At 45.2% G+C, this 22,216-nt stretch overlaps 1 protein-coding gene across 1 annotated transcript in view; it reads left to right on the forward strand.

Annotated features, from left to right (window-relative positions):
- The window catches only part of RRP12 (ribosomal RNA processing 12 homolog), a 362,034-nt gene that overhangs the window by 183,118 nt on the left and 156,700 nt on the right, over positions 1–22,216 (forward strand). Inside the window, exon 17 of the mRNA XM_085606394.1 lies at positions 5,236–5,398. Within this exon, the coding sequence (XP_085462520.1) occupies positions 5,236–5,398 (163 nt within the window). The remainder of the gene's footprint in view (positions 1–5,235; positions 5,399–22,216) is intronic.

Consider the following 22,216-nt stretch of genomic DNA (forward strand, 5'->3'; position numbering starts at 1 on the left):
CAGATCTTATTTATATTCTCGATCCTCTGTCTTACCCTTTACACCACAGATATCTTGAGCCTCTTTTCGATGAGTTCCTAGCGTATGCCCACCAGTTCTCTTTTTCTGATCTATGTGGCTGGGCTCAGGTCAGGAAGAAACAGTAGGTGTCCAGGCATGTTTTTTCTCACAGGTCTGGATGGAGAGAGATAATTGAGCAATTTCTCTCTCCACTTGTCATCTTAGTCTTCCATGTTTTCATAAGTTGCATCATTCAGCCTGCACTTGGAGGAACCACTTTCTGATGCAAAAAAGTCCTTGTTTTTCTTCAATACCATGGCCTTTCAGGGAAGCGTCTAACTTTGTGTCAAATGCAAACCAATCAGAAAACTTTGGAGCACCACTAGACAGGTACCCTAACAGTAGGCCGCCATTCTGATGTTCAGGGAGTCAAAGTTACTAGCTCCAGTGTGAAACCCCATTGACTCTGTGACGCTCGTCACGTCCATCAGCTTCAGAGTATTGAACGAGCTAGCCTCAGCCCGGGTTGTGCTGCAGGCCCACAAGAAGAATGACGCACCCTCATCACTACATTTGACTTTCAAAGGCGCCCAGAGAATCCTTTTTCACTCCCCGTCTCCCACGGAGGAGAATTGTCACGATCAGGTCAGCCTCCAAGAGCACAAAAGTAGGCTGCACAAGCAGCCCAGTAGGCCTGCCGTAGGAGAGCAAGGGGTTTCAGTTTGGATTTCTTTACCTGTATGGCTTCAGTCCTCTCGTCCACAAGGCCACTGAAAAGTCACAGTGAGGCACCGATGGAGAAGGCATACCAGCCCCCTGGAATGGATTGGATGTTATAGCAATTGGAGGCTTTGACGAGCATACTAACGAACTTGACATCTTGGACTCCTGTCCAGCGCAATCCATCAACTGCACATATTATTAAAAGTTAATATGTAAAAAACTACTGCATACCTTGCTTTTATAGTATGAAACTGCATCAGTAACACATTTTAACCAAGCACCTCCTCTCATTACGTACCCAACATCCTTCATTTGGCATCATAAAAATAAATTGTTTACTTGGGTGTTTTTGAAAAGTGTACGAGATTGTGGGTTGCAGGATGTAGACTTCTTATTGAAACCTGAAAATAAGCACAATGCCATCTTATCACGCTGTTAAAGTGTTTTTCTATAAAATGTGCTCTCGCTTTTAACACTGAATTCACACAGAAATACTGCACTAATAAGGGTACTTTTGCCGTTCTATACTACAAGACTCATCTTGGAAATAATGGTATGTGTTAGTATATATTGAATGGATAGGATTAATCAAAACTGCTACTATAGCAAGACATTTTTCTCCAATCAATTTCTTGTCGCATGTCACTATGCAGTCAAGTAAACCTACAAATTTGATCCTTGCGAGTGGCCATATGCTATGACTGCAAAATGTCCTCCGCTTAAAGGTGAGTGCATACTAATAGTAACTTTATTTTGATTAATTAAATAAAAAGATACACAAAACTCAATAAAACATTGTAGTTCCAGTACCCTTGCTAAAAATAAGTGCCGATGTTCAAATTTAGGTAATACAAAAACATTGCTGTGAGCTCACTGCAGGACATTCCAAAGTTTTATTTCTCCTGAAAGAGTGTTTCACAGGTCATGCCCGAGTGCACATTCTATCCTGTCCGATTCATTTAAAAGCGCATGGCCTCAAAGCCACACATTTATCCACTATGTCGATACATTTTATGAACCTCACCGTGGTAATGGGAGGGTTACCTTGCAGGCAAAAAGGTATTGCATGTCTGTGTCCTGACTCCAAATTGATTTGAAATATTGCGGAGCCAGAAGCGCTGATCGTTCAGCAGGAAGGTGCACTTCCGCAAGATGTGTGCTAGCGAACCTTCTTGGTGTTTGCAGAGACGGCACAGTCTTGTCAAAGGTTTCGGTAACCACTTTGGCCAATGATAGTGTCAATGCATTGACAAAGCGGAGTACCAGCAGACTGGTCCTGTAGTAGCGTCTGTAATTCTCTGTCAAATATGTTGCTGCTCCAGGTACTTGTATGTGCTGATGGACAGCTAAACATGGCTTCTACGTAGAAATGGCTTCTTATCAATGGTTGTATGATAGAGGCACTCATGACTAAACCACGAGTGCCTCTACCACGCAATTTTGTGGTAAAGGCATGAATGGTAAAGGCGTATGCGTGGATAAGGTCACCACTACTCCGACCCCCTCCCCCCGCCCTAAGCTACAAAGTCCCTACCTGACACCCAGCCCTGAGGCTCAAAACCTGACAACTACCCATTCTCCTCCCCTGCGGTCTAAAATCCTGCCCCTTAACATGCACTACCCCGCCCACCCCTGTACTGTCCCTAAAACTACCCCATCCCCTTCACTGCCTGTATGATTAAAACCCTAATCACTAATTTAAAAAACTACACTGACCCACCCCCCTCTCCCGAGCCCTAAAAACTAGTTCCCCCCTCAAAACTAACCAAACTACCCATTCCCCTTCCCTAAGGCCTAAAACCTTGCCCCTTAACATACACCACCCCAACCCCCTCCCGCTTCCGCTCTGTCCCTAACCCTTAACTTGCACTACCCCGACTCCCCTCCCATCTCTGTCCCTAAAGCTACGCCATCCCATTCCACTGCCCTTAGGCTTAAAACCCTAATCCCTTATTTAAAAAACTACACTGACCCCCCCCCCCCCCCCCAAGCCCTAAAAATACCCCGACCTCCCCCCAGTCCTGGAAACTACGGACCCTCCCCCAGCCCTGCAAACGACCCCAACCCTCTCCTAACCCTGAAAACTTCCGCGACCCGATAGCCCTGAAAACTAACCCCAAACCTTACAAACGAACCCCCCCCCCAAACCCAGCCCCACTTACCTCACTGCGTCCTCTCCTGCTTCCTCCTTCGGCCCGGCAGCAGATAGACCGCGCACTACCTTAACCACACATTTGCATGGTTAAGGCAAGCGTGGTTATGCATGCGTGTGGCTGAGGCTGCAGTGTTTCGACTGTTTCCCCTTATCAATAGTGAACAAGATGTTTAAGCTGCTTTTTTGTTAAAAGTTGGTCCCATAGCGATTCTGCTTTGAGCGTTAAAAGTGCGTCTTCTAGTTCAGTTGCCCTGGCGTTCTTAGATGGGTCTGTCTGGATTTCTTTCCAGTTTAGGGCCTTAATGGTCTGTGTCTGCTCTGCGCTGCACAAAGAAGTATTTCAAAAGCCCTGACTTATAGTCCAGGTCTTGTTCAATTAGCCCAAAATCAAGTCTTATTTAGGACTGCAAGGCATCTGGTACACCAAAAAGGATGCGTTAAACTTATCTTGTGCAACACTCAAATGATGTCAGTTTATCTGGGAATGCTTCAGCACCATAGGCCAAGGTTGGAATTAGTTTAGCCTTTATCACATGGATTAGCGAACGCAGTGAGGGGTTTGCTGTGTTGGCCCAGAGTTTCTAGAAGGTAACGATGAGTGAGGCAAGCTTGAGCTTCAGGGCATTCAATTGCTGAAGGAGGTATGGTCCTGGAGCCAAGTTCCAGGTATTTATACATGCTCGTTCTCTTCACGATGGAACTGCCCAAGTGCCTTGAGCCCTTTTTGATGAGGCGCGTCTCAAAAATGAGAGAATTTGTCTTTTTCAGATAGACCATTTCATTTTTTTCTGGCAATATGTATCCAGAAGGTTGAGTAGTCTCTGTAAGCCGACAGCAGTTTTGCTCAGTAGGACTACATTGTATGCATATTGTAAGGTTGAGATTGTTTGTTGAGCTAGTTTTGGGGTATGTGAGTCTGCTTGGTTTAGTCGAATTGTAAGATCTGACAGGAATAAATGAAAAGAAGTGCATAGTTAAAAAAAAAAAAAAAAAAATGTTCTTCCTAAAGCGTACACTATCTAAAGTGAACATCAAATGAAAATTCTTGGAACACTTTGCATCACTCTCTCACACACACACAGACATAGACACCCCCATCCCCCCTCAACACACACACACACATTTACTTAAATAATTGGGTAAGAACAAGGCAAAATTGCAGTTATAGTGCTGTCACTTTTTTACATTTTTACTTACTCAAAATGTAGTAGAGACCTGGTTGTAATGGGGCAGTTGGCACAGGATTTCCAAGGGTGTGTTTGAGAGCGTTAGCCAGTGCTTAGAAAACCTTCAATTGAAAGCTTCATAGTGATGACAAAGGAACTTGCAGAGCTTGATTTCTGTAAAAGGGGGCAAAAAAAAGAAAAGCATGTCAACAGTTCTCAGAAAACAGTTTCTTTAAGCTGCTTATTGCACTGCTAATGGAACCAAAGGTGTTTGGAGATTAAGGTGAGAGGGTAGGTCCAGCAGAGGGGCCAGGTTCTCTTAATTTATTAGATATCCTACATTAATAGTTAATACAATGGATTGCAGACTTCTTGTGCTTGAATTGAAATTGGTGTGCATCGATAACTGAGCGTTAGGTACAGGAAATAAAATGCAGCCTGTGAAAATTTTCAAAAGGAACATAGAATTGTGAAGGCTGCTGAGACCTGCTTTTCTGAATTTCAACACTATACATCAAGCTCAGTTTATGAACTGGAGAACAAAGTGTAGAAACTCAAGAAGGAGCACTGCTGCAATTCAAAACATGGGTTGCCCAAATGGAGCCCATCATGAAAATTTGGAGCCTGTTATTAGAGACTTTTTCCTCCAGATGCTGCGGACAATCCTATTGAAGAGATGGGTGGCTTTTTGAAAGCTGCTAATCCTTGAAGCACAGGGAGTTGAAGTTGAAGGAAATTGAATTCAATGCCAAGGCTTCTGTATGGTAGCCTTGGAAGTTGAGATCTAGAAATGGCTGAGAATTCTAAAGTTTTATACTAGTAGTATTGCCACAGATTTTGCTGCCAGAATTCACAGAAGGCGACTCAGTGTGATTGTGCCAAATAAGTTAAAGCAGGATACATCGAGTTCTTGACTGGTTTGTGGTGTGGAGTGATGGGATGCAGAAACCTGTAGTTTCTCTGTGAAGCTACCCTCATTCATGATATCGACTGGTGTGGGGTCATTGGCGCTTGCTTTTCCAGCTGGGTGCTCTGCATATATAGTTCAGACACAATGAGTGCTCATTTTTGTGTGCCATGGTTAGTGGAAGCCCCCCTTTGTGAATTAGATCTGCCTTCAGTAAGATGACTATCTAATTCAAGTCTGGGTTTCTATACCAGAAGTAATATAATTTGTTCTTTTGCTTCCAGATATGGACAATGCTTCCTGGATTTTGCATCGGTCCCACAGATGTGGCTGTTTCTTTTAAAGCTTTGGCTCGCACACTGGGAATGGCTGTTAGTGATCGAATTGATCTTCGCCTGACAGTATGTCAGGCTCTGCGAACTCTCATTAATAAAGGCTGCGAAGCAGGTGAGGTCCAGTTTGCTGACAGGTATAATAATCTGAGTCCTGTGACTTTTTCAAATGTTTATTTTCATTACGTGATTGGAGACCTTGGACTGTGTCAGTGAATTTAAGTATGTATTAAGGTAAGGTAATTTTTATTTGTACATGATTAATTAAAACCTTTACAAAAAAAATGTTTAAAACATTGCTAAAAGTTACTAAAAATTAATTTTGTAAATCTTTCTAAAACTTAACATCTTGCTTAATCTCAGTTTTTAATAATCATTGCGATTAAGAGTACGAATGCTTCAGGGAGTCATCACGGAACTGTTCAGTCTGGCTTTTATTGCTCCACACTTGGCGTGCGCTTGTGTCTTCCTGCTACTAATTCAAAGAACTTTGTGACCCGACAGTTCAATTTTGTTTTGGTTGGGTTAAAGCATAATTTGACCGCTTGCCTACATGTTCGAACATCATGTAGTTTAAAACATGGACGTAATAAATTGTACCTCAGGTCCTTTAATTTAGGGCAGATACAAATTGCATGAATGATATCTCCTTTGCCAGCTTTGCACAAGCGACACTGTTGCGTGCACTTTTTTCTTTCCCAAGGCGGAAAATGAGGGGCAGCTGGAATTACCCCAAGGCGTAATTTTAAAAACCTTTGTTTTGTTTTTAAATTCATTCCAATGTTGAGGTACGCTTGAGGTTGCAGTGTTACATAATCGCAGAGTGAGATCCAGCCGTGCACTCTTTTGGATAATGTCTCCTTATCCTCAATAGAGGAGATGATTCGTGCTGATTGTTTTGCGACTTTTTTTAAAGGAAATGAGATCAATAGGGTGCTCCAGAGGTCTGACCGTCCCAAAATTTAGAGTGAATAAAGTAAGTGATCTCTGGCTGAGGATTATCGGTGTCTGAGCAACTCTTCCCATACATTTGAATTTAAAGTGTCGGCCTCAGCGCTACGGATCTTATGCCAGCCAATAACATACACGCTCCGTCTTTCCAGTGTTTGTTTTAAGAGGCCAAATTCTAGCCGAATTTGCGCTGGAGAACCATATCCTGGCAGATTGAAGATTGTCCTGTATGATTTTGCTTTCACTATATCCAATAGAGTAGCATCTTTACCTTGAAGGGGTTCACTCCCATATGTAAGGGTCTGCTGTAGCTTTGCTCGCAGAACCTGGAGAAAGGGGATAAACGTTAAATCAGGAAGTTTAACCTTTAAGGATTTTATCGCCAGGCAAGTCACGGTTCCCTTCCCTCGCAAGGACTCTAGTTTGGGTTTGAACGAGTTCTTGTGGTCCAAAATTACTCCCAAGTATTTGTAGGTAGTTAACAAATCCAGCCCTTGCCCATTTACTTGCCAATTGAGTTTCCTCTTTTTTCGGTAGTTCACTGCCATGTCTTTGGATTTGGCAACATTTACTTGCAAGCTGTTCTTTTCCGAAAAGGTGTTGGTTACATTCAAAAGTTTTTGGAGGCTGATAGGAGTCCCACTTATTAGAACCAGGTCATCTGCGTACAACAGATTGGACAGCGGAATTTCCCCCAGTTTTGGTGCATGGCAGGTGCATTTGTCGAGTTTTCCTGGCAGGTCTGCAAGAAAAAGGTTAAATAAAAACTGAGCTAGGACGCAACCCTGTTTTAATCCTTTTGTTGTCGGAATGGGTTTGGAGAGGTGTGTTCCTGCTCCTAATTTAACCTTGATGCAGGTGTTTGTGCGCAGTAATATCAGTTGATTTAAGAGTTGTTTAGGTATTCCCCAATTTTCTAGTTTTTGCCAGAGTTTGTTTCGATCAACATGATCAAAAGCGGCAGTGTAGTCAATAAAACAAAGAAAGGGAGGAAATTTGGTCTCTTATGCTGCATCCATCAGTAGGGTCAAAGCCATGATGTTTGTTATGGTCCCTTGACCCCGACAGAAACCTGTTTGATTAATTGGGTTGATGGATTTTTCGAATGCCCATGATGTTGGCTCCTCCAGTATCGTTCCTGCAAAGTACTTGGCCTCCACGTCTATAAGGGCAATAAGCCGATAATGATTTGGGAGTTTCCTGTTGCCCTGTTTGAAGATTGGGCATATTACTGATCCAAACCCAGACCCTGGTAGTATCAAGGTGTCCTTTGTATTTTGTAAAACCGGTGCTAATGCTACACTCCAGAATTCTGCATCTGATTTATATAGCATTGGTGGAATGCCGTTTGTACCGGGGGCACCTGTTGGTCTACCCCTAGCTATTTGCCTCTTGATATCCGCTGGTGTGGAGGCAGAAAGTTCAGACTCAGTAGAGGGAAAAGGTTTCAAGACTGGCATTAATTTACCTGCAAATGGGGGTGAAATGAGTCCTCTTAGGCCTGACTCCTCAATAGTTGCCGTTGTATGGCCATTGCCTGTTTTTTCTCTGCAGAATTCTTTATTGGGCCCTTTAATCCCTGCGCCTTTAGAACACTCGCCAGCGGATATACAGTTAAAATGATTGAAGAGGTATATTGTCCATGCTTCTTCCGTTATATTAGAATTTAGGCCAAGGTGGTCTGGATTCTTTATTCTTTTGATCATTTGCCAAAACCTTGAGCTGTTTTTTACGTTTAACTTCATGGAGGAACTTGGCCCATAGTTCTTCTTCTTTTTTTTTTTTTTTTTTTTTTCTTTTTTCCATTTCTTCCTTTTTAGCAGCTGTTTTGATTCCAGTTGAACGTTTTGTAGGTCATGATTTGATGGATCTTTCTGCATCTGCCTCAATGTTCGATTTATGATCTGCTTTTGCATTTTCATTTCTGGGGTGAATTGTAATTTGGCCGATGCGCCCTTTGGGTGGTTTACTCTGTTTGATGATCCTTTTAATAGTTTCTCGGAAACAGCTAGAATTAAGTTTTGCTATACTTCTACCGGTTTTATCGTGAGACTTTCAACTTGAGCGTGAAGAGTTTTTGCCTTAAGACATATGGTACTGATGTTGCTTGGATTGCATCGAAGCCGCTTAAGATTTGCGGCTGCTTCGATGTTGATACCTATGGATAGTTCTATCTTGGGGAGTAAGTTAACTCTTATTGTTGCTTCTTGAGGAAAGTGGTCGCTATGTTCACTGGTCCCTATCCTAAATGCCATTACTGTACCAAGCATATTTAAGGATGTAAATGTATAATCCAAATGGGAAGATTGCTGTTTTGAATTAAACGTTGCAATTGGTGGGTCGTTCTTCTTGAAGCGCTCGTTTAAGGCTCTTAGGTTAAGATGTTCTAGCTGCTGTAATAGGTGATTTGAGCAATTTGTTGGTTTCTTTATGTTTGGGCAGCCCTGTCTTAGTACTTCCCATGCGGCGCTAAGTTCTTGGTTAAGGGCATTATCTGCCCCGGAGCTTATAAGATACATGTTGAAGTCACCTGCCAGGATAATATAATCCGAGTCCTCTTCGTACATTATCTTTTTCGGTGCTTCGATCAATTCCTTGGCGGCTTTCCGTTTCCTTTTTGGATGGATGTAAGTGTTAATTACTATAACTTCTTGACGTGTGTTGTTTAACCAAAGTGCAATCTTTACCGCCTGCACGGCACTTGGGGGTGTTATTTGAGATTCTATTATTATGGTCTCTCCTATTGTTACTATGGAGGCTAAAATCATTAAGCCCCACGGGATACAATAAGATGTGTATTCTTGGAGTTCGAAAGCCTTTTCCTCCCAGGTCTCTTGCAGCAGTAGCAGATCAAATGATTTTAAATATTGCAGGAATTCCGGGGCCTCGCATTTGCTAGCTAAGCCATTAATGTTCCACATACATATTTTAATTTGTCTGGGCTTGTCCAAGGCATGGTCAAGGTTACTCTCCCTTTGTCAGTTTGTGTGATTTGTTATCTTGATGGTGCGCTAAATTTGCCTCCAGTTTTTTTAGGTGACCGGTAAAAGGTGACATGGGTCCCTTAGATCTTGTGCTGGAAAAAACGGTCTTTGTATCTTGAGAGTGCGCTCTTGGGGGAAGTACTACTTGCTCCCTTTAATACAGATGTATGTATTAGGTTTTCTGAAAACTGAAGCCTTGAAATTAATTGTTATGGTTGAGATATATATATATATATATATATTCAATCATTCTCCCCGCACGAAAATGTTTCCTGACTTGGAAAGAGCGGACCCAACTAGCTGGTGCGATGTGTTTATTTTCTGTTTAGTCCACCATAAGGTGTTGCGGCTTAGACAGGTCTTGCTCACATGATATAATATCTGTGTGTGTCTCTATATAATAACACAAGGGTGGTTGCCACTGTGTAGTTATACATGGGTCCGAATTTCCATAGGAAGTGTGTCTTTTGTTTTGCAAATAACTTTGGCGTCAGTTGAAGAATCTTAATAAAAATTTGCAAAATAATAATTTATTCTGCCTTCGCTCCTTTGGCATGATCTGTGGAGCACGGGCTGAGAAAAGGGAGGAGGGGGGTGTGAAAATGCCCCCCCATGCAATTTACATTGGGAATTTAGAAAAACAACTGAACAGAAGAACACTAAGTTTGGCATGAAGCTAGATTTGTATTTGCAAAGCGTGTTTATTCGGTCTCATCTGAGAAGGTCTTTTGTTAACAATAAAACATAATATAGCTAGCCCGTCCACTACTTACCATTGGTTGACTTCACTGTTACTCATTTCCTTGCTTCTTGTTGATCAGCATATCCGGTTTCACTTTCTTTTCATGTCCCCTTGTCCCTTTGATGAAGCATTGACCAGGTGCTGACTGATTACTTGGTGCCGTTCCGCTGGTCACACTCTGATTGTAATACCTTTTTCCCCCCTCCAACTCCTGTGGTTGTTACCGTCATCCCTCCCGATCTGTTCCTTGTTTTAACTGTCATCAAACGTCTGAGATTTTGTTATGTGAGTACCTAAGCCATTGGGAGAGAATACATTCAGCCAAATAATATTCGTAGTTATTTTTAAAAGGGGAACAAAACATGTGGTAGAATTAAGTGCAAGAGTGGTAGGCATTACAAATCTTCCATTTATGCCTGAATGAATAGACTTGGAGGCATTCTGTAGAAGGTGCTAGGAGCGTCGTCCTTCCTGAAGCCCTGCCAGGCCTCCTTACTTTCAAACCAGTGATGTCTGTGCCAGTGTTAAGGTTTGATCATCCTCCTTTAAAAGCCCTGCAATGGCACTGGCTGTTTGGATTAGGGCTGTGCACCCAGCACTTAAGGCATTACCCAAGGGAGTAAGCACTTTTTCTCTGCTCTGTGCTACTATAGGGATCACACCTGGCAGCTGCCTGTGCATCCCTTCTGCAGTGATGTTCCTGCTGCTGCAATCTCTGGCATTGCAGGCATCAACAACTACAGCTGCCTCTCCTGTGTCCCACCAGAAGATGAGTGCTGCTGTAGGCTCCGTCTGTGACCCCTGGTAGAAAACCCATTGCTCACACACATTTGAAAAGCTCATTGGGGGTTTCTTTCCTAATCTACTTTCCACGTTTGTGTGGGACGAAGTGGACAAACAACCTACCATAAATATGTACAAATAATAATGTGCATTGTTTGTACTTATTAATCTTATTAATTTTAAAATGACTTTTTTTTTTTTTTTTACATATCGCTAGCTTCCGTAAAAAAGTAGCTGCACAGCACTGTAAATAACAGGTGACACTATCACTCATCTTGGTTCCTCAGTAAATCAAACCCAGAATGTTAAAAAGCCGATTTGCTCAACACATTCAAACCTACCACTTGCAGGTAGCAAATTTCCAAGCAGCTGCTTATCCCATAGTGCCAACTTAAATAATACATTAATTATTTAATTGGAAGTATAAAACAACATTTTATTAATAATAGTAATTTTAATGCTGTACGTATTTTAATGGCCCGACACGACCGGAGTCTGATATCAGAAAGCTAGTTTAAAAATGTAAGTAGGTAGAAAGATCTTTTCAATAGTTTGCATAGATTTTTATGTTTTATAATTCATGAATAATCAATGTTGTGCTAGCGAATGAGGTACACATGTTGATCTTTTACAGAAGTGCACACTATCACACAAGCCTTCCATGGTGTTGCAATGTGTCAGGCATACTTGAATACAATGTTGTTATTTTTTTTATATATAACACGTCTTCGCTTGTTTTCCTTATGTCAAACTTTGAACTTGACTTTAAGAACATATAATCCCTAGTATGTGACATAAAAATGCACAATACACGATGCATATTATAGCAGTAATTTCTTATGAACTGCCAGGCTAATGTTTGCCAAAGTAGGCAGTCAAGTTGCATAGAGCTGAAATTAGATACAAATTCTGAGAAGGAAAAACGATTTGTTCTTGTGGGTGAACTCCCCAGCACACAGATCCGTGGGGAGTTATTAGCAAGCACATATCATTGCGTATCTCCCCTGCAGTTTAAAACAACTTTCATCGAACAGTGTGGAATAAGTTTGTGATTGCTGAAAGTCTTTGAGAAATGTTTGTCTTTGCCCTACAGACTCCTTCTGTTTTACTTGGGCAAACTGAGCCATTCTACTACTGCTGCCTTCTTTTCAGGTTGAGTGTACCAGACCTCGAAGGACATCTGTGAGCTTACCAAGAACCTTCAGGAGGCTTTGAGCCCACCAATTGCTAACCATTGGTTGGCTTTCCTCTCACTTTCATTGGTCTGCTTCTTATTTGTCATTCATGTTGCTCCCTCCCATGAGGCATAGCTTCTTTGCCATTTCTCTTGATTGACTGGCTTCTATGCTACTACCGCTTGCTTTCCAAGCACTACAGTTTTTTCCTTAAGCACTCCATAGTGTATGTGTTTTCCGGCTGTCTTCCTTTTGTACTTCTCTCCCCCGCCACTCTGTGTTGCTCTCTGTTGCCTGTGTGCTTCTTCCCACACCCTCCATGTTGTTCTCACACTCATGTAATTACCACATTGCTTTCTTGTGAATGTGCTTCTCCCCTGCCCATTTCTCGTTGCTCTCTCATCTGTTGCTTCTCCTCCCTGCCCTGTTCTTTTTCTTCCAACCTGCACCCTCTTCTCTCGCTCATTGCTTCTGCCCCCTCCCCTTCCTGTTGCTTTTGTCCATCTGAATCCTCCTTCTCCTTTTGCTTCTCCCACCCACACCCACCCTCCATGTTGCTTCCATTTCCTCTGCGTTTCTTCTGGCCAACCTATGCCCTCTGTGTTGCTTCCCCAACCCAGCCCTCCATGGTGCCTCCCCTCCAACTTATACCCTCTGTGTTTTCCCCCCACTTGCACGTTTTGCAACATAGTGCACATGCCTACTAAATGATGCAAACACTGCATCATTCTGCCTTTTTTTTGCTTTGTGTTTTTTTAGCCATGCTGTATAGCATGGGGAATGCTTTACAGTGTGGCTAAAAACTATTAACAAAGCCAACAGGTTCCAAAGGCGAGACATATTGGCTTTGTCAATGCTTGTTGTGATTTGGAGTTAATCTGTTCATCCATTTTGAAGACATTTATGATCAAAAAATAACAAATTCTGCATGACTGGAATATAAAAATATATCATTCTGATTGGCGAAGAGGGTTTTTTGCCCACGTTCCCACAGATCAAAAAGTCTGGCTGGCTGCAACATGAAGAGAAATGTTGCTGCCACCATTACAGGGCTCAGGTACTAGAGTCCTAAACTATAAATTAAAAAAGTAGATCAGGGGGACGGATAGGGGATACCCTGCCCCCTCTGATTTGCACACATGGCCAAATTGGAAAAAATAATTTTTAAGGTTGTCACAGACCCTCAGGATCCAGTGCGACCCCCACTCCACTTATAAGGACCTCACATATTACATCACTAATTGTATCTAAAATCTGTGGCAGTACAATTTATACTTGAGTCAGTAACCTATAACTGGTGAATCTGTGTTTTTTGCAGCGTGAATCTTTCTGGATTCACTATGCTGTGCATTATTCCGCGATCTTGTGGTTGGGTCCGGATTCGTAGTCTTTTCTTTGTTTTTTTTTTTTTTTTTTTCGTAGCCCAGGTGGGCGTCGACGTACACCATTTGGTGCACCTCCCGTGACGTCGTCGTGCTTCCTGCGGAAGTCCCACCTTTGGGGCGCCATCTTCAGATTCTTTTTTCCGCCGTTGGGTCTGGATCGTCATCGGGAAGCTCCAGAATTACACTCGAAGGAAGAAAAGCGAGTTTCATCGATAGAAACACTAGAAGATATCAGGAAAGGAAAAGATTTCATCAGGAGCGCGAAGAAAGGAGGACCAGCGCCCTTTTCTTCGACGGCCTTGGAGAATGCACGCTCAGAGACCCTGAGCGCAATGGACAAGACGCCATTCAAGTTCTGCCCAAACTGCCACCACAAGTTCGCGCAGAGAGACCAGCATCCGGTCTGCAACCTCTGCCTACCGGTCGATCACCAGAGTATCGACTGCAACGCCTGCTCAGCCTTCGCGCCGAAGACACTCAGGGTGAGAGAGCGGCAGAGAAGGGCCAACGCCAGCATGGATGGCAAGGGGAAGCCCCCGACGCTCTACGCTCTGGGCCTCTCCTCGGACGAAGAGGACAACGTCGCCGAGACAGCCGAAAACTTCACGGTCGTAGAGACCGACAAGAAAAAAGAAGACGAGGTAAGAGAATCGTCGAGCGCAAAACAGAAAGTACCTCGACAACACGAGGGTGACTCGAGAAAATCTGAGTCAAAGTCCACGAAGGGAGCCCCGGCGCCGAAAACTTCGACGTCCAAAGGGGGAACCACGGACAAGAGGCCGAGCGGATCCTTAGATAAGGACTCCCTGGTGCCGAAAGACGCCGAAAGGCAAGGGTCGTCGAAAGCATCCCATGAAACGGGCCGATCGACGCAGAAAGAACGTTCGACGTCGACGCAAGTTTCATCGAAAAGACCCGCGGTCGACGCCGAAAGCATCTCCGAGATGGAAAAAAAGAAGAGGCGGCTCCAGGCCGAAATGGAGAACATCCTTCAAAGAAAGAAGGAGTTCGACGCCAGAATGAAGGAATTCAAGATTCCAACGGTTCCATCAGCGGACGTCGAGGAGGTCGAAGACGAGTTCGACGCCGAAGGGCTGACAAGGGAACTCGAAGAGGAAGAAGAGCCCTATTATGAGGGAGAAGCAGAGGAAGAAGACCAACGGTCGTTCTACGAATCGGCGGCATCTACCAGCAACGACGTCGAATGGCACGATCTCGACACCGAAAACCCGGAGGAGCCCGTGGACACGTACCCTTCGAGGCCTTCGCCACCCGACGACATCGGGGTCTACAATATGGTGGTCAGGAGCGCAGCAATGGCCTTCGGCGTCAAACTCGACGAGGAGAAACCGAAAGCCGATTTTTCTCGTCGAGACACTGCTCCCCATCCAGACAAGGAGCCAGTTCCTCCCCATGCTACAAAGCGTGATGAATCAGGGGAGAGAAGCCTTCAAGGAACCTGCGACCTGCCGGTCGATCACGCCCAGGACAGAGAAGAAATATAAGCACTCCTCCCTGGACCCCCCTTACATCAAGGGTAGTGTGACCGCGGACTCCATCATAGCCTCCACGGCTAGGAGAAGGGCCAACGTACCAGCAACTTCGGGCCCACCCCCGGATAAGGAGAGCAGGAGGATTGACCTCACAGGAAGAAAGGTCGAGAGGAACGCCGCAATGCACTGGCGCATGGCGAATTCAAATGCACTCCTCAATAGACACCAATACCAGCACTGGGATGAGATGGGGGAGTTAGTAAAGCACCTCCCCGAAGAATACCGGCAGAGAGCGAATCACCTGATAGAGGAAGGCAAAAACATCGCCAACTCCTGTATAAAGACGGCGTTGGATGGGGCAGAAACTTCAGCAAGACTCATGGCCATAGGGGTCACAGAGAGGAGGCATGCATGGCTAAGAATCTCGGGATTCAAACCGGAAGTGCAGAACAACATCCTTGGCACCCCCTTCAATGGAGAGACACTGTTCGGAGCAACAGTGGACGACAAGCTCACCCAGCTGAAAAAAGAAAACGAGACGGCGAGGTCCATGGGGGCCCTGCAGCTGAGGGGAATGAGGCGAGGAAATCCCTCGAAGACCCTACGGTAGGGGAGGAAGCCAGCAGGGGACGTCGCACCAGGCGTTCCAACAAGGTCAGCAGGGTGAAGGTCACGGACAAGGTCAGCAGAAGCAAAACTGGCAATATCAACCTCGGGGCCAGTCCTTTCGCGGGAGAGGGAACGGACGTGGCCAAAGGAGGAGAGGGGGCGAACAGCCCTCGACGAAGTGACTCAGCACGCAAGAGGACGCCTACCCTCGCCAGGACCCCAAGGGTGAGGCGCAAAAAAGTGTCATCAGGGGGAAGAGAAAATTCAAGAGCCTACGAGCATACGACACCAGTAGGCGGAAGACTGAGGTTCTACCTTCAGGAGTGGCGGCGTATAACCACAGACAAGTGGATACGGAACGTTGTGCAGTACGGGTACTGCGTAGATTTGGAGAAAAGACCTCCGAACAGGAAACCAAAGGGAAGACTGAGATCGGCCCAAGAACTGGCAATACTCAGAGAAGAAACGCGGAAACTCCTGCAAAAGGGAGCCATAGAGACAGTGCCGTTCAGAGAACGCAACAAAGTGGTCTACTCAAACTACTTCGTGGTTCCGAAGGTAGACGGAGACCTCAGACCCATACTAGACCTCCGTTACCTAAACAAGTTCATCAGAACGCAAAGGTTCAAAATGACTTCACTGCAGGAGGTTCTGCCACAGATAAGAGAAGGGGACTTCATGGTCACCGTGGACCTCAGGGATGCCTATCTTCACATCCCAATAAACAGAAGGCACAAGGGCCTTCTAAGATTCAACATCGAACAAGAACACTACCAGTTCACGACCCTGGCCTTCGGATTAAAATCAGCACCAAGGGTCTTTACAAAATGCCTGTCGGCGGTAGCGGCGCACCTACGAAGGCAGGGAATACATGTCTACCCCTACTTGGACGACTGGCTGGTCAAGGCAAACTCACGCGGAAAGTGCAAGAGGCACGCAAAACGCGTAACAGACACCCTCACAAATCTGGGATTCTCGATCCACTGGGGAAAATCATCGATGGAACCGGAGCAGGTGAAGATTTTCCTGGGGGCAAAGATCAACTCCCGCAACAGTACAGTAGTGCCCAGCGAGAGGAGGACAGAGGCTCTACTGAAGGAGGCGAAGCTCTACCAGAAGGGGCGAGCTCTGACAGTGAGGGCTGTGAGCAAGATGATGGGGATGATGGCGTCCTGTATCCAGCTGGTGCCGAATGTACGCCTGCACATGAGACCATTCCAGGAATGGCTACAACAACAATGGTCACAAGCAAAAGGAAGCTGGGAGGATCTAGTGGTTGTTACGCACGCAGTGCAGGAGGAGATAACTTGGTGGAACAGAGACAACATAACAGCAGGGAGAAGCCTCTCACCACCAATCCCAACAGTGACCATTACCACGGACGCATCGCAGAAGGGATGGGGAGCGCACATGGACAACCTCAGAGTGAGGGGTCTATGGGCCCCAGCAGATGCGGTCCGCCATATCAACTACCTCGAGTTGAAAACAATCCTGCTAGCCCTGAAGGCATTCCAGAGGCACCTGTTCAACAAGAGGGTGTTGGTCCAAACAGACAACACCACGGCGATGTTCTACATCAACAAACAAGGGGGGACACAGTCGTTCCCGCTCTCATCCCTAGCTCAGGAGATTTGGAGATGGGCCATACCTCTCAGGATAGATCTACTGGCAATTCACCTACCGGGGAAGGACAATGTGGAGGCAGACTGGCTAAGCAGGCAGACCTCAGCATCACACGAGTGGGAGCTCAATGGCCAGGAGACGGAGAAAATCTTCCGGAGATGGGGGACTCCCACAATAGACCTTTTTGCAACACGCCACAATGCAAAATGCCAAAGCTTCGCGTCCAGGCAACCAGATCAGCTATCCAAGGGAAATGCCCTATGGATAAGCTGGTCGAGGACATTTGCCTACGCCTTTCCACCGATACCCCTGTTGCACAGAGTGCTCGACAAGTGCAGAACCAGCAACATGACCCTGATCCTGGTGGCTCCCCAGTGGGCGAGGCAGACATGGTTCTCACAAATTCAAGAAATGGCACAAGGCGACCCATACAGGTTCGCGAGGAGGAAGGACCTGCTCTCAATGCAAAACGGAGAGGTCCTGCACCCAGAGCCAGAGACCCTCAACCTGGCGGCATGGCTCCTGAAGACCTAGAGTTCGCACACCTAAGATTGCCGCCGAGCACGATGCGAGTGCTACGGGAGGCGAGGAAACCAACTACACGAAAATGCTACAGCGCAAAATGGAAGAGGTTCACTGTGTGGTGCCGGAAAAAGGGCCTGCAAAACAGAATGACAAGAGACTCAACAGTACTGAGGTACCTCACACACCTTCTAAAGAGTAACCTCTGCTCGAGCTCACTAAGGGTACACCTAGCGGCCATCGTGGCCTACACCAGAGGTGAAAAAGGTGGAAGTTTCTTCAGCTCGCAGGTGGTGAGGAGATTCATGGAGGGAGCCAAAAGGATGGCCCCCCCGAAAAGGTTGCCGCCGCCGGCATGGAATCTGAATGTGGTCCTGACGGAGCTCATGAAGGCACCGTTTGAACCCATTCACAAGGCAACACTGCAGACGTTGACTATGAAAACAGCCTTTCTGGTGGCCATAACCTCACTACGCAGGGTGAGCGAGCTTTAAGCACTAACGCTGCAGGAACCCTACATTCAGATTCACAAAGATAGAATAGTCCTGAGAACTGACCCACACTTCATGCCCAAGGTAGTGTCGGCGTTCCACATAAATCAGGCTATCCAGATACCAAGTTTCTTCCAAAACCCGACTACAAACGCAGAAAAGGCACTGCACACCCTCGATGCCAGAAGAGCGGTGATGCACTACATTGAGAGAACCAAGGAACTCAGGAAGTCGAAACAGCTGTTTGTGTCCTTTGCTACTAGCTTCTTGGGTAGACCAGTGACTAAGGGCACCATCGCAAGGTGGATTGCCCTCACTATTCAATTCTGCCACAAACAGGCTGGACAGGAGCTAGCGGAGGGGCCGCAGGCTCACTCCACAAGGAAGAAAGGGGCCACCGTGGCCTTCCTGGCGAACACGCCCATCCAGGACATATGCCTCGCGGCAACTTGGGCATCTGTGCACACGTTCACGAAACACTACTGCGTGGACATTCAGATGAACAAGGAAGCACAGGTTGGACAGAAGGTCCTTCAGCACATTTTCAACGACCAACGCTCATCTACCACCCAGCCGCCACAGAACTAGGAAAACCGCTACAAAATCGATGCACAGCATAGTGAATCCAGAAAGATTCACGCTGCAAAACGAATAGTTTCTTACCTGTCGGTGTAGTTTTGCAGCTTGAAGATCTTTCTGGATTCACTAGCGAACCCACCCACCTCCGCCAGGAAGATGAGGCTGGAGGAAGAGGGGGTAAAATGGAAAAGATCAAACAAATACAAACATACAGATAAAGGGACAAGAAGGATTAATCAATCGCCTAGGGTTAAAAAAAAAAAAAAAAAAAAAGAGGAAAGGAAAAAAGAACCCGAAGATGGCGCCCCAAAGGTGGGACTTCCGCAGGAAGCACGACGACGTCACGGGAGGTGCACCAAATGGTGTACGTCGACGCCCACCTGGGCTACGAAAAAAAAAAAAAAAGAAAAGACTACGAATCCGGACCCAACCACAAGATCGCGGAATAATGCACAGCATAGTGAATCCAGAAAGATCTTCAAGCTGCAAAACTACACCGACAGGTAAGAAACTATTCGTTTTGGGGGGTTAAATGTTATTTTTATTATTAGAAGACCTACATATGACTCGGCTTTAACCTTTTTTCCAGATAATTTCTAAGGTTTTTATTAATAGAAGTTAAAATCTTTCTACTGCACCCCATGCCACTGGAGTTAAGCTAGCCTGGCTGATGACAGCTGATGCCCTGAAACCGGCCCCAGGATGTTTGTTTCTAGTCCAGGGAGGACCTGGCCTGGCAGTTCGGGCTGGACTGTTCCCATGAGGAACAGGGTCAAAACTGATTTGCATATGGCTAGATCCAAACGGAAATAGTGTGGTGAAAGAACGATGGATTAAACCCAGAACTTTGTGACTGGTGGCGAATGTTTCCATTGTTCAGCATTTCATCCATCATTTGTTCCTTTTTCTTAAGTAACGTTAGGCAACGAATTATAGTTTCTTAGCATAAGTATAACTATAACTTCTGCTGAATGTCTGTGGTTTTGTGTGGGTAAAACATCAACTTAACTATAACGTCTCTGTAACCTTCGTTTTTATTTCAATGAATGTGTGTGTGTGTGAGAGTATATAATGTGTGGGTTTATATATGTATGTATAGCTAGAACAGTCTTAGCTGTCTTCTAGTTACTTAAACAAAATGTACATTGAGTTGCCTACTAGTATTTTGTGCCTGATCATGCTGTTGAATATGTTGTGATGCGGATTTCCTGTGTTCACAATGGACAATGCTGTCATTCAGAGCACCCAACAGTTCCTCCTCTGTGAGTGTGCTTGCTTTTCTCTGATTTATCTTTACTCAGAAGAAGCTCATGAGTGATGGCCATCTTGAAAAAGTCTCCTTTACAACATATGGAGGGGTACCAGATCTCCACATTTTGAGTGCAGTGTGCCTTGCAACAGGGAAAAAAGCCTTGTTCCGACTTAGTGTGTTGGGTTCTACTGTCCCTGTCTTGGCTGCGGCCTGGAGTGTACTGCAGAGTCCAGCTTACAATCCAGAGTTTGCTGCACTGTTGCTTTGTTGTTTTGCTCACGACAAAGGCAGCAAAGACATTTGCTGCAAAGCATATCTGAGTATCTTAGGAAAAGCTGAGCTAATGTAACATCCTTGCCTTTCCATTGCAGCAGCTAGCCTTCCTTGCTCGTTATGCTCGTTCTAAGAGACCTGATGTTTATTCCCTCCTCCTGCACCGGCTTCACTGACTATACCTCCCTTTGGTGTAGTGTATATATAGAGCCAGTTTCCTACAGGATTCGATTGTCCTACCTTCATTTACTGCTACCCCCTCTATTGCTGGTTCTGTGAGGGGGGACATTATGAGCCATTTTCTAGGTGAATCGTAATTAGGGCCTAAGTATTTGCAGATTTAAGGCAGAGCTTCAAGAGAATCTCCATGCTTTGTACAAGGGATTTGGTCCCTTTGGAATGCCAGATTCAACATTTACAGTGTTGTGGGAAAGTGGATTATTATTTGCGGTGGGCTAGCATCCTCCTTAAACAATAAGGCTAGAACCACCTAGATGTTTCACAGATGAAATAGAATAAACCTGTACTCAATCCATGGCAGTGACACAAAGCAGATTTAAATTTATTGTGCATACACAGTTGGGAAAACAAGTCACACAAAACAATAAAATTCCACATCCAATTTTAAAATAGAGAAAATCTAAGTCCAAAAATGATAAAAACCCCAATAAGGAAAACCAGAGATACTTATTTAAAGATTTAAATGAAAATGGCGCCGAAAAAGTTGGAGCACCATTGAGTCAATGGAAGCGGTGGAACAGAACCTAAGCACGATTTGAGGTTGATTGCAAGGGAGACCTGGTCAGATACAGCAAGTGGATTGGTCCTGTTGATAGTCTGGAAGCCAAAAGTGTCTAAGTACTAAAGTAGAAAGGCACTTAGTTATGTTTTTTTTATTTTTTTTTTAAGTAAATTCCTCACTGTGCCTGGTACCACTGGAATTGGTAAGGGACAATGTGGAACCAAAGTCTGAATACTTAAAGAACGTTGGTCCCGCTGGAGCTTTGGAGCTTTTGTGCTGAAATTTTATACCAGTCCACGCTTCAAGTACCTCCCAAAAAATTACAGACGCCTTGGAACTGCCGGTCGAATACTTTTTTCTGCAAGTCCCTCTTAAGTGCTGTTGGAAAGGTTTTTCAAAGTTTCCAAAATTTCTTCTGGTGCTCAAACAACCACAGGAGTATGTTAGACCGGGCATCATTGGCGTGGGTCTCCCTTCCATTTTTCGCTTTTGTCTCCTGTGTGTTTGCTGGTGTTAGATGCTCTGGGTGCTGTGCCACTGCCATTCAGTGCCACAGCGTGAATGCTCCCTATTGTAAATTATCTGTATGAATTGGTATAATCCTAATTGACCCAAGGAACATGATGGGAAAGTCGAATTTAGTATGCCTGAGCTCCAAATATTAAAGGACATCTTTTTAGTGACGATTATTTTTATATTCTGTGTTTAAAACTACCACTTTTGGGAAGTAGGTATTTTCTTGCCTAAACCTTCCTGTGTGCTCTGCTGTTGTGTATTGGCTGTCTGGTTTTGGGGGGTCAGGCCAGACTGAGACCGACCTGGATTAAATAGAGAGATCTGCAGTTGGAGTATGAGGAGGGGTGACTCTTTGATCTGAGCAGGGCTGTGCCTGGCAAGGTGAATGATGGCTCCACCTCCCACTGTGCATCTGATAACAGACCCCCTCTCCCTGAAAGGCAGGATGTTGCCTCGTAAATAAAGTGCTCCAGGACGACACCTTACTGGGTCTGGCTGGGTTCAGTGATTTGTGACTTTTTGAGAAGAAAGACTTTTGGGGTATAATGATCTGTGCACAAAACCCCTACACGGTGTGTTACTTCTGGACGTCAAGACGAACCTCTGTCCGTGTAACGAGCGGGAAACGACTTTGAAACTTTTATCCATCTTGCTGAAGCAACTACCCAAGGGCCTAATTTGAGCTTGCCTCCTGCTGAAGTCTCGGGGACATTAGACTTCACCCATCAGCCGTTCGGATTCCTATTTGAGAGGAATCCTACTTGCAGGTGAGGCCTCAATTGAGAATTCCAGAGCCTCTGGTTCTACTGCGGG

Source organism: Triturus cristatus, chromosome 1_2 (genome assembly GCF_964204655.1).
Source record: "Triturus cristatus chromosome 1_2, aTriCri1.1, whole genome shotgun sequence".
Classification (NCBI taxonomy): domain Eukaryota; kingdom Metazoa; phylum Chordata; class Amphibia; order Caudata; family Salamandridae; genus Triturus; species Triturus cristatus.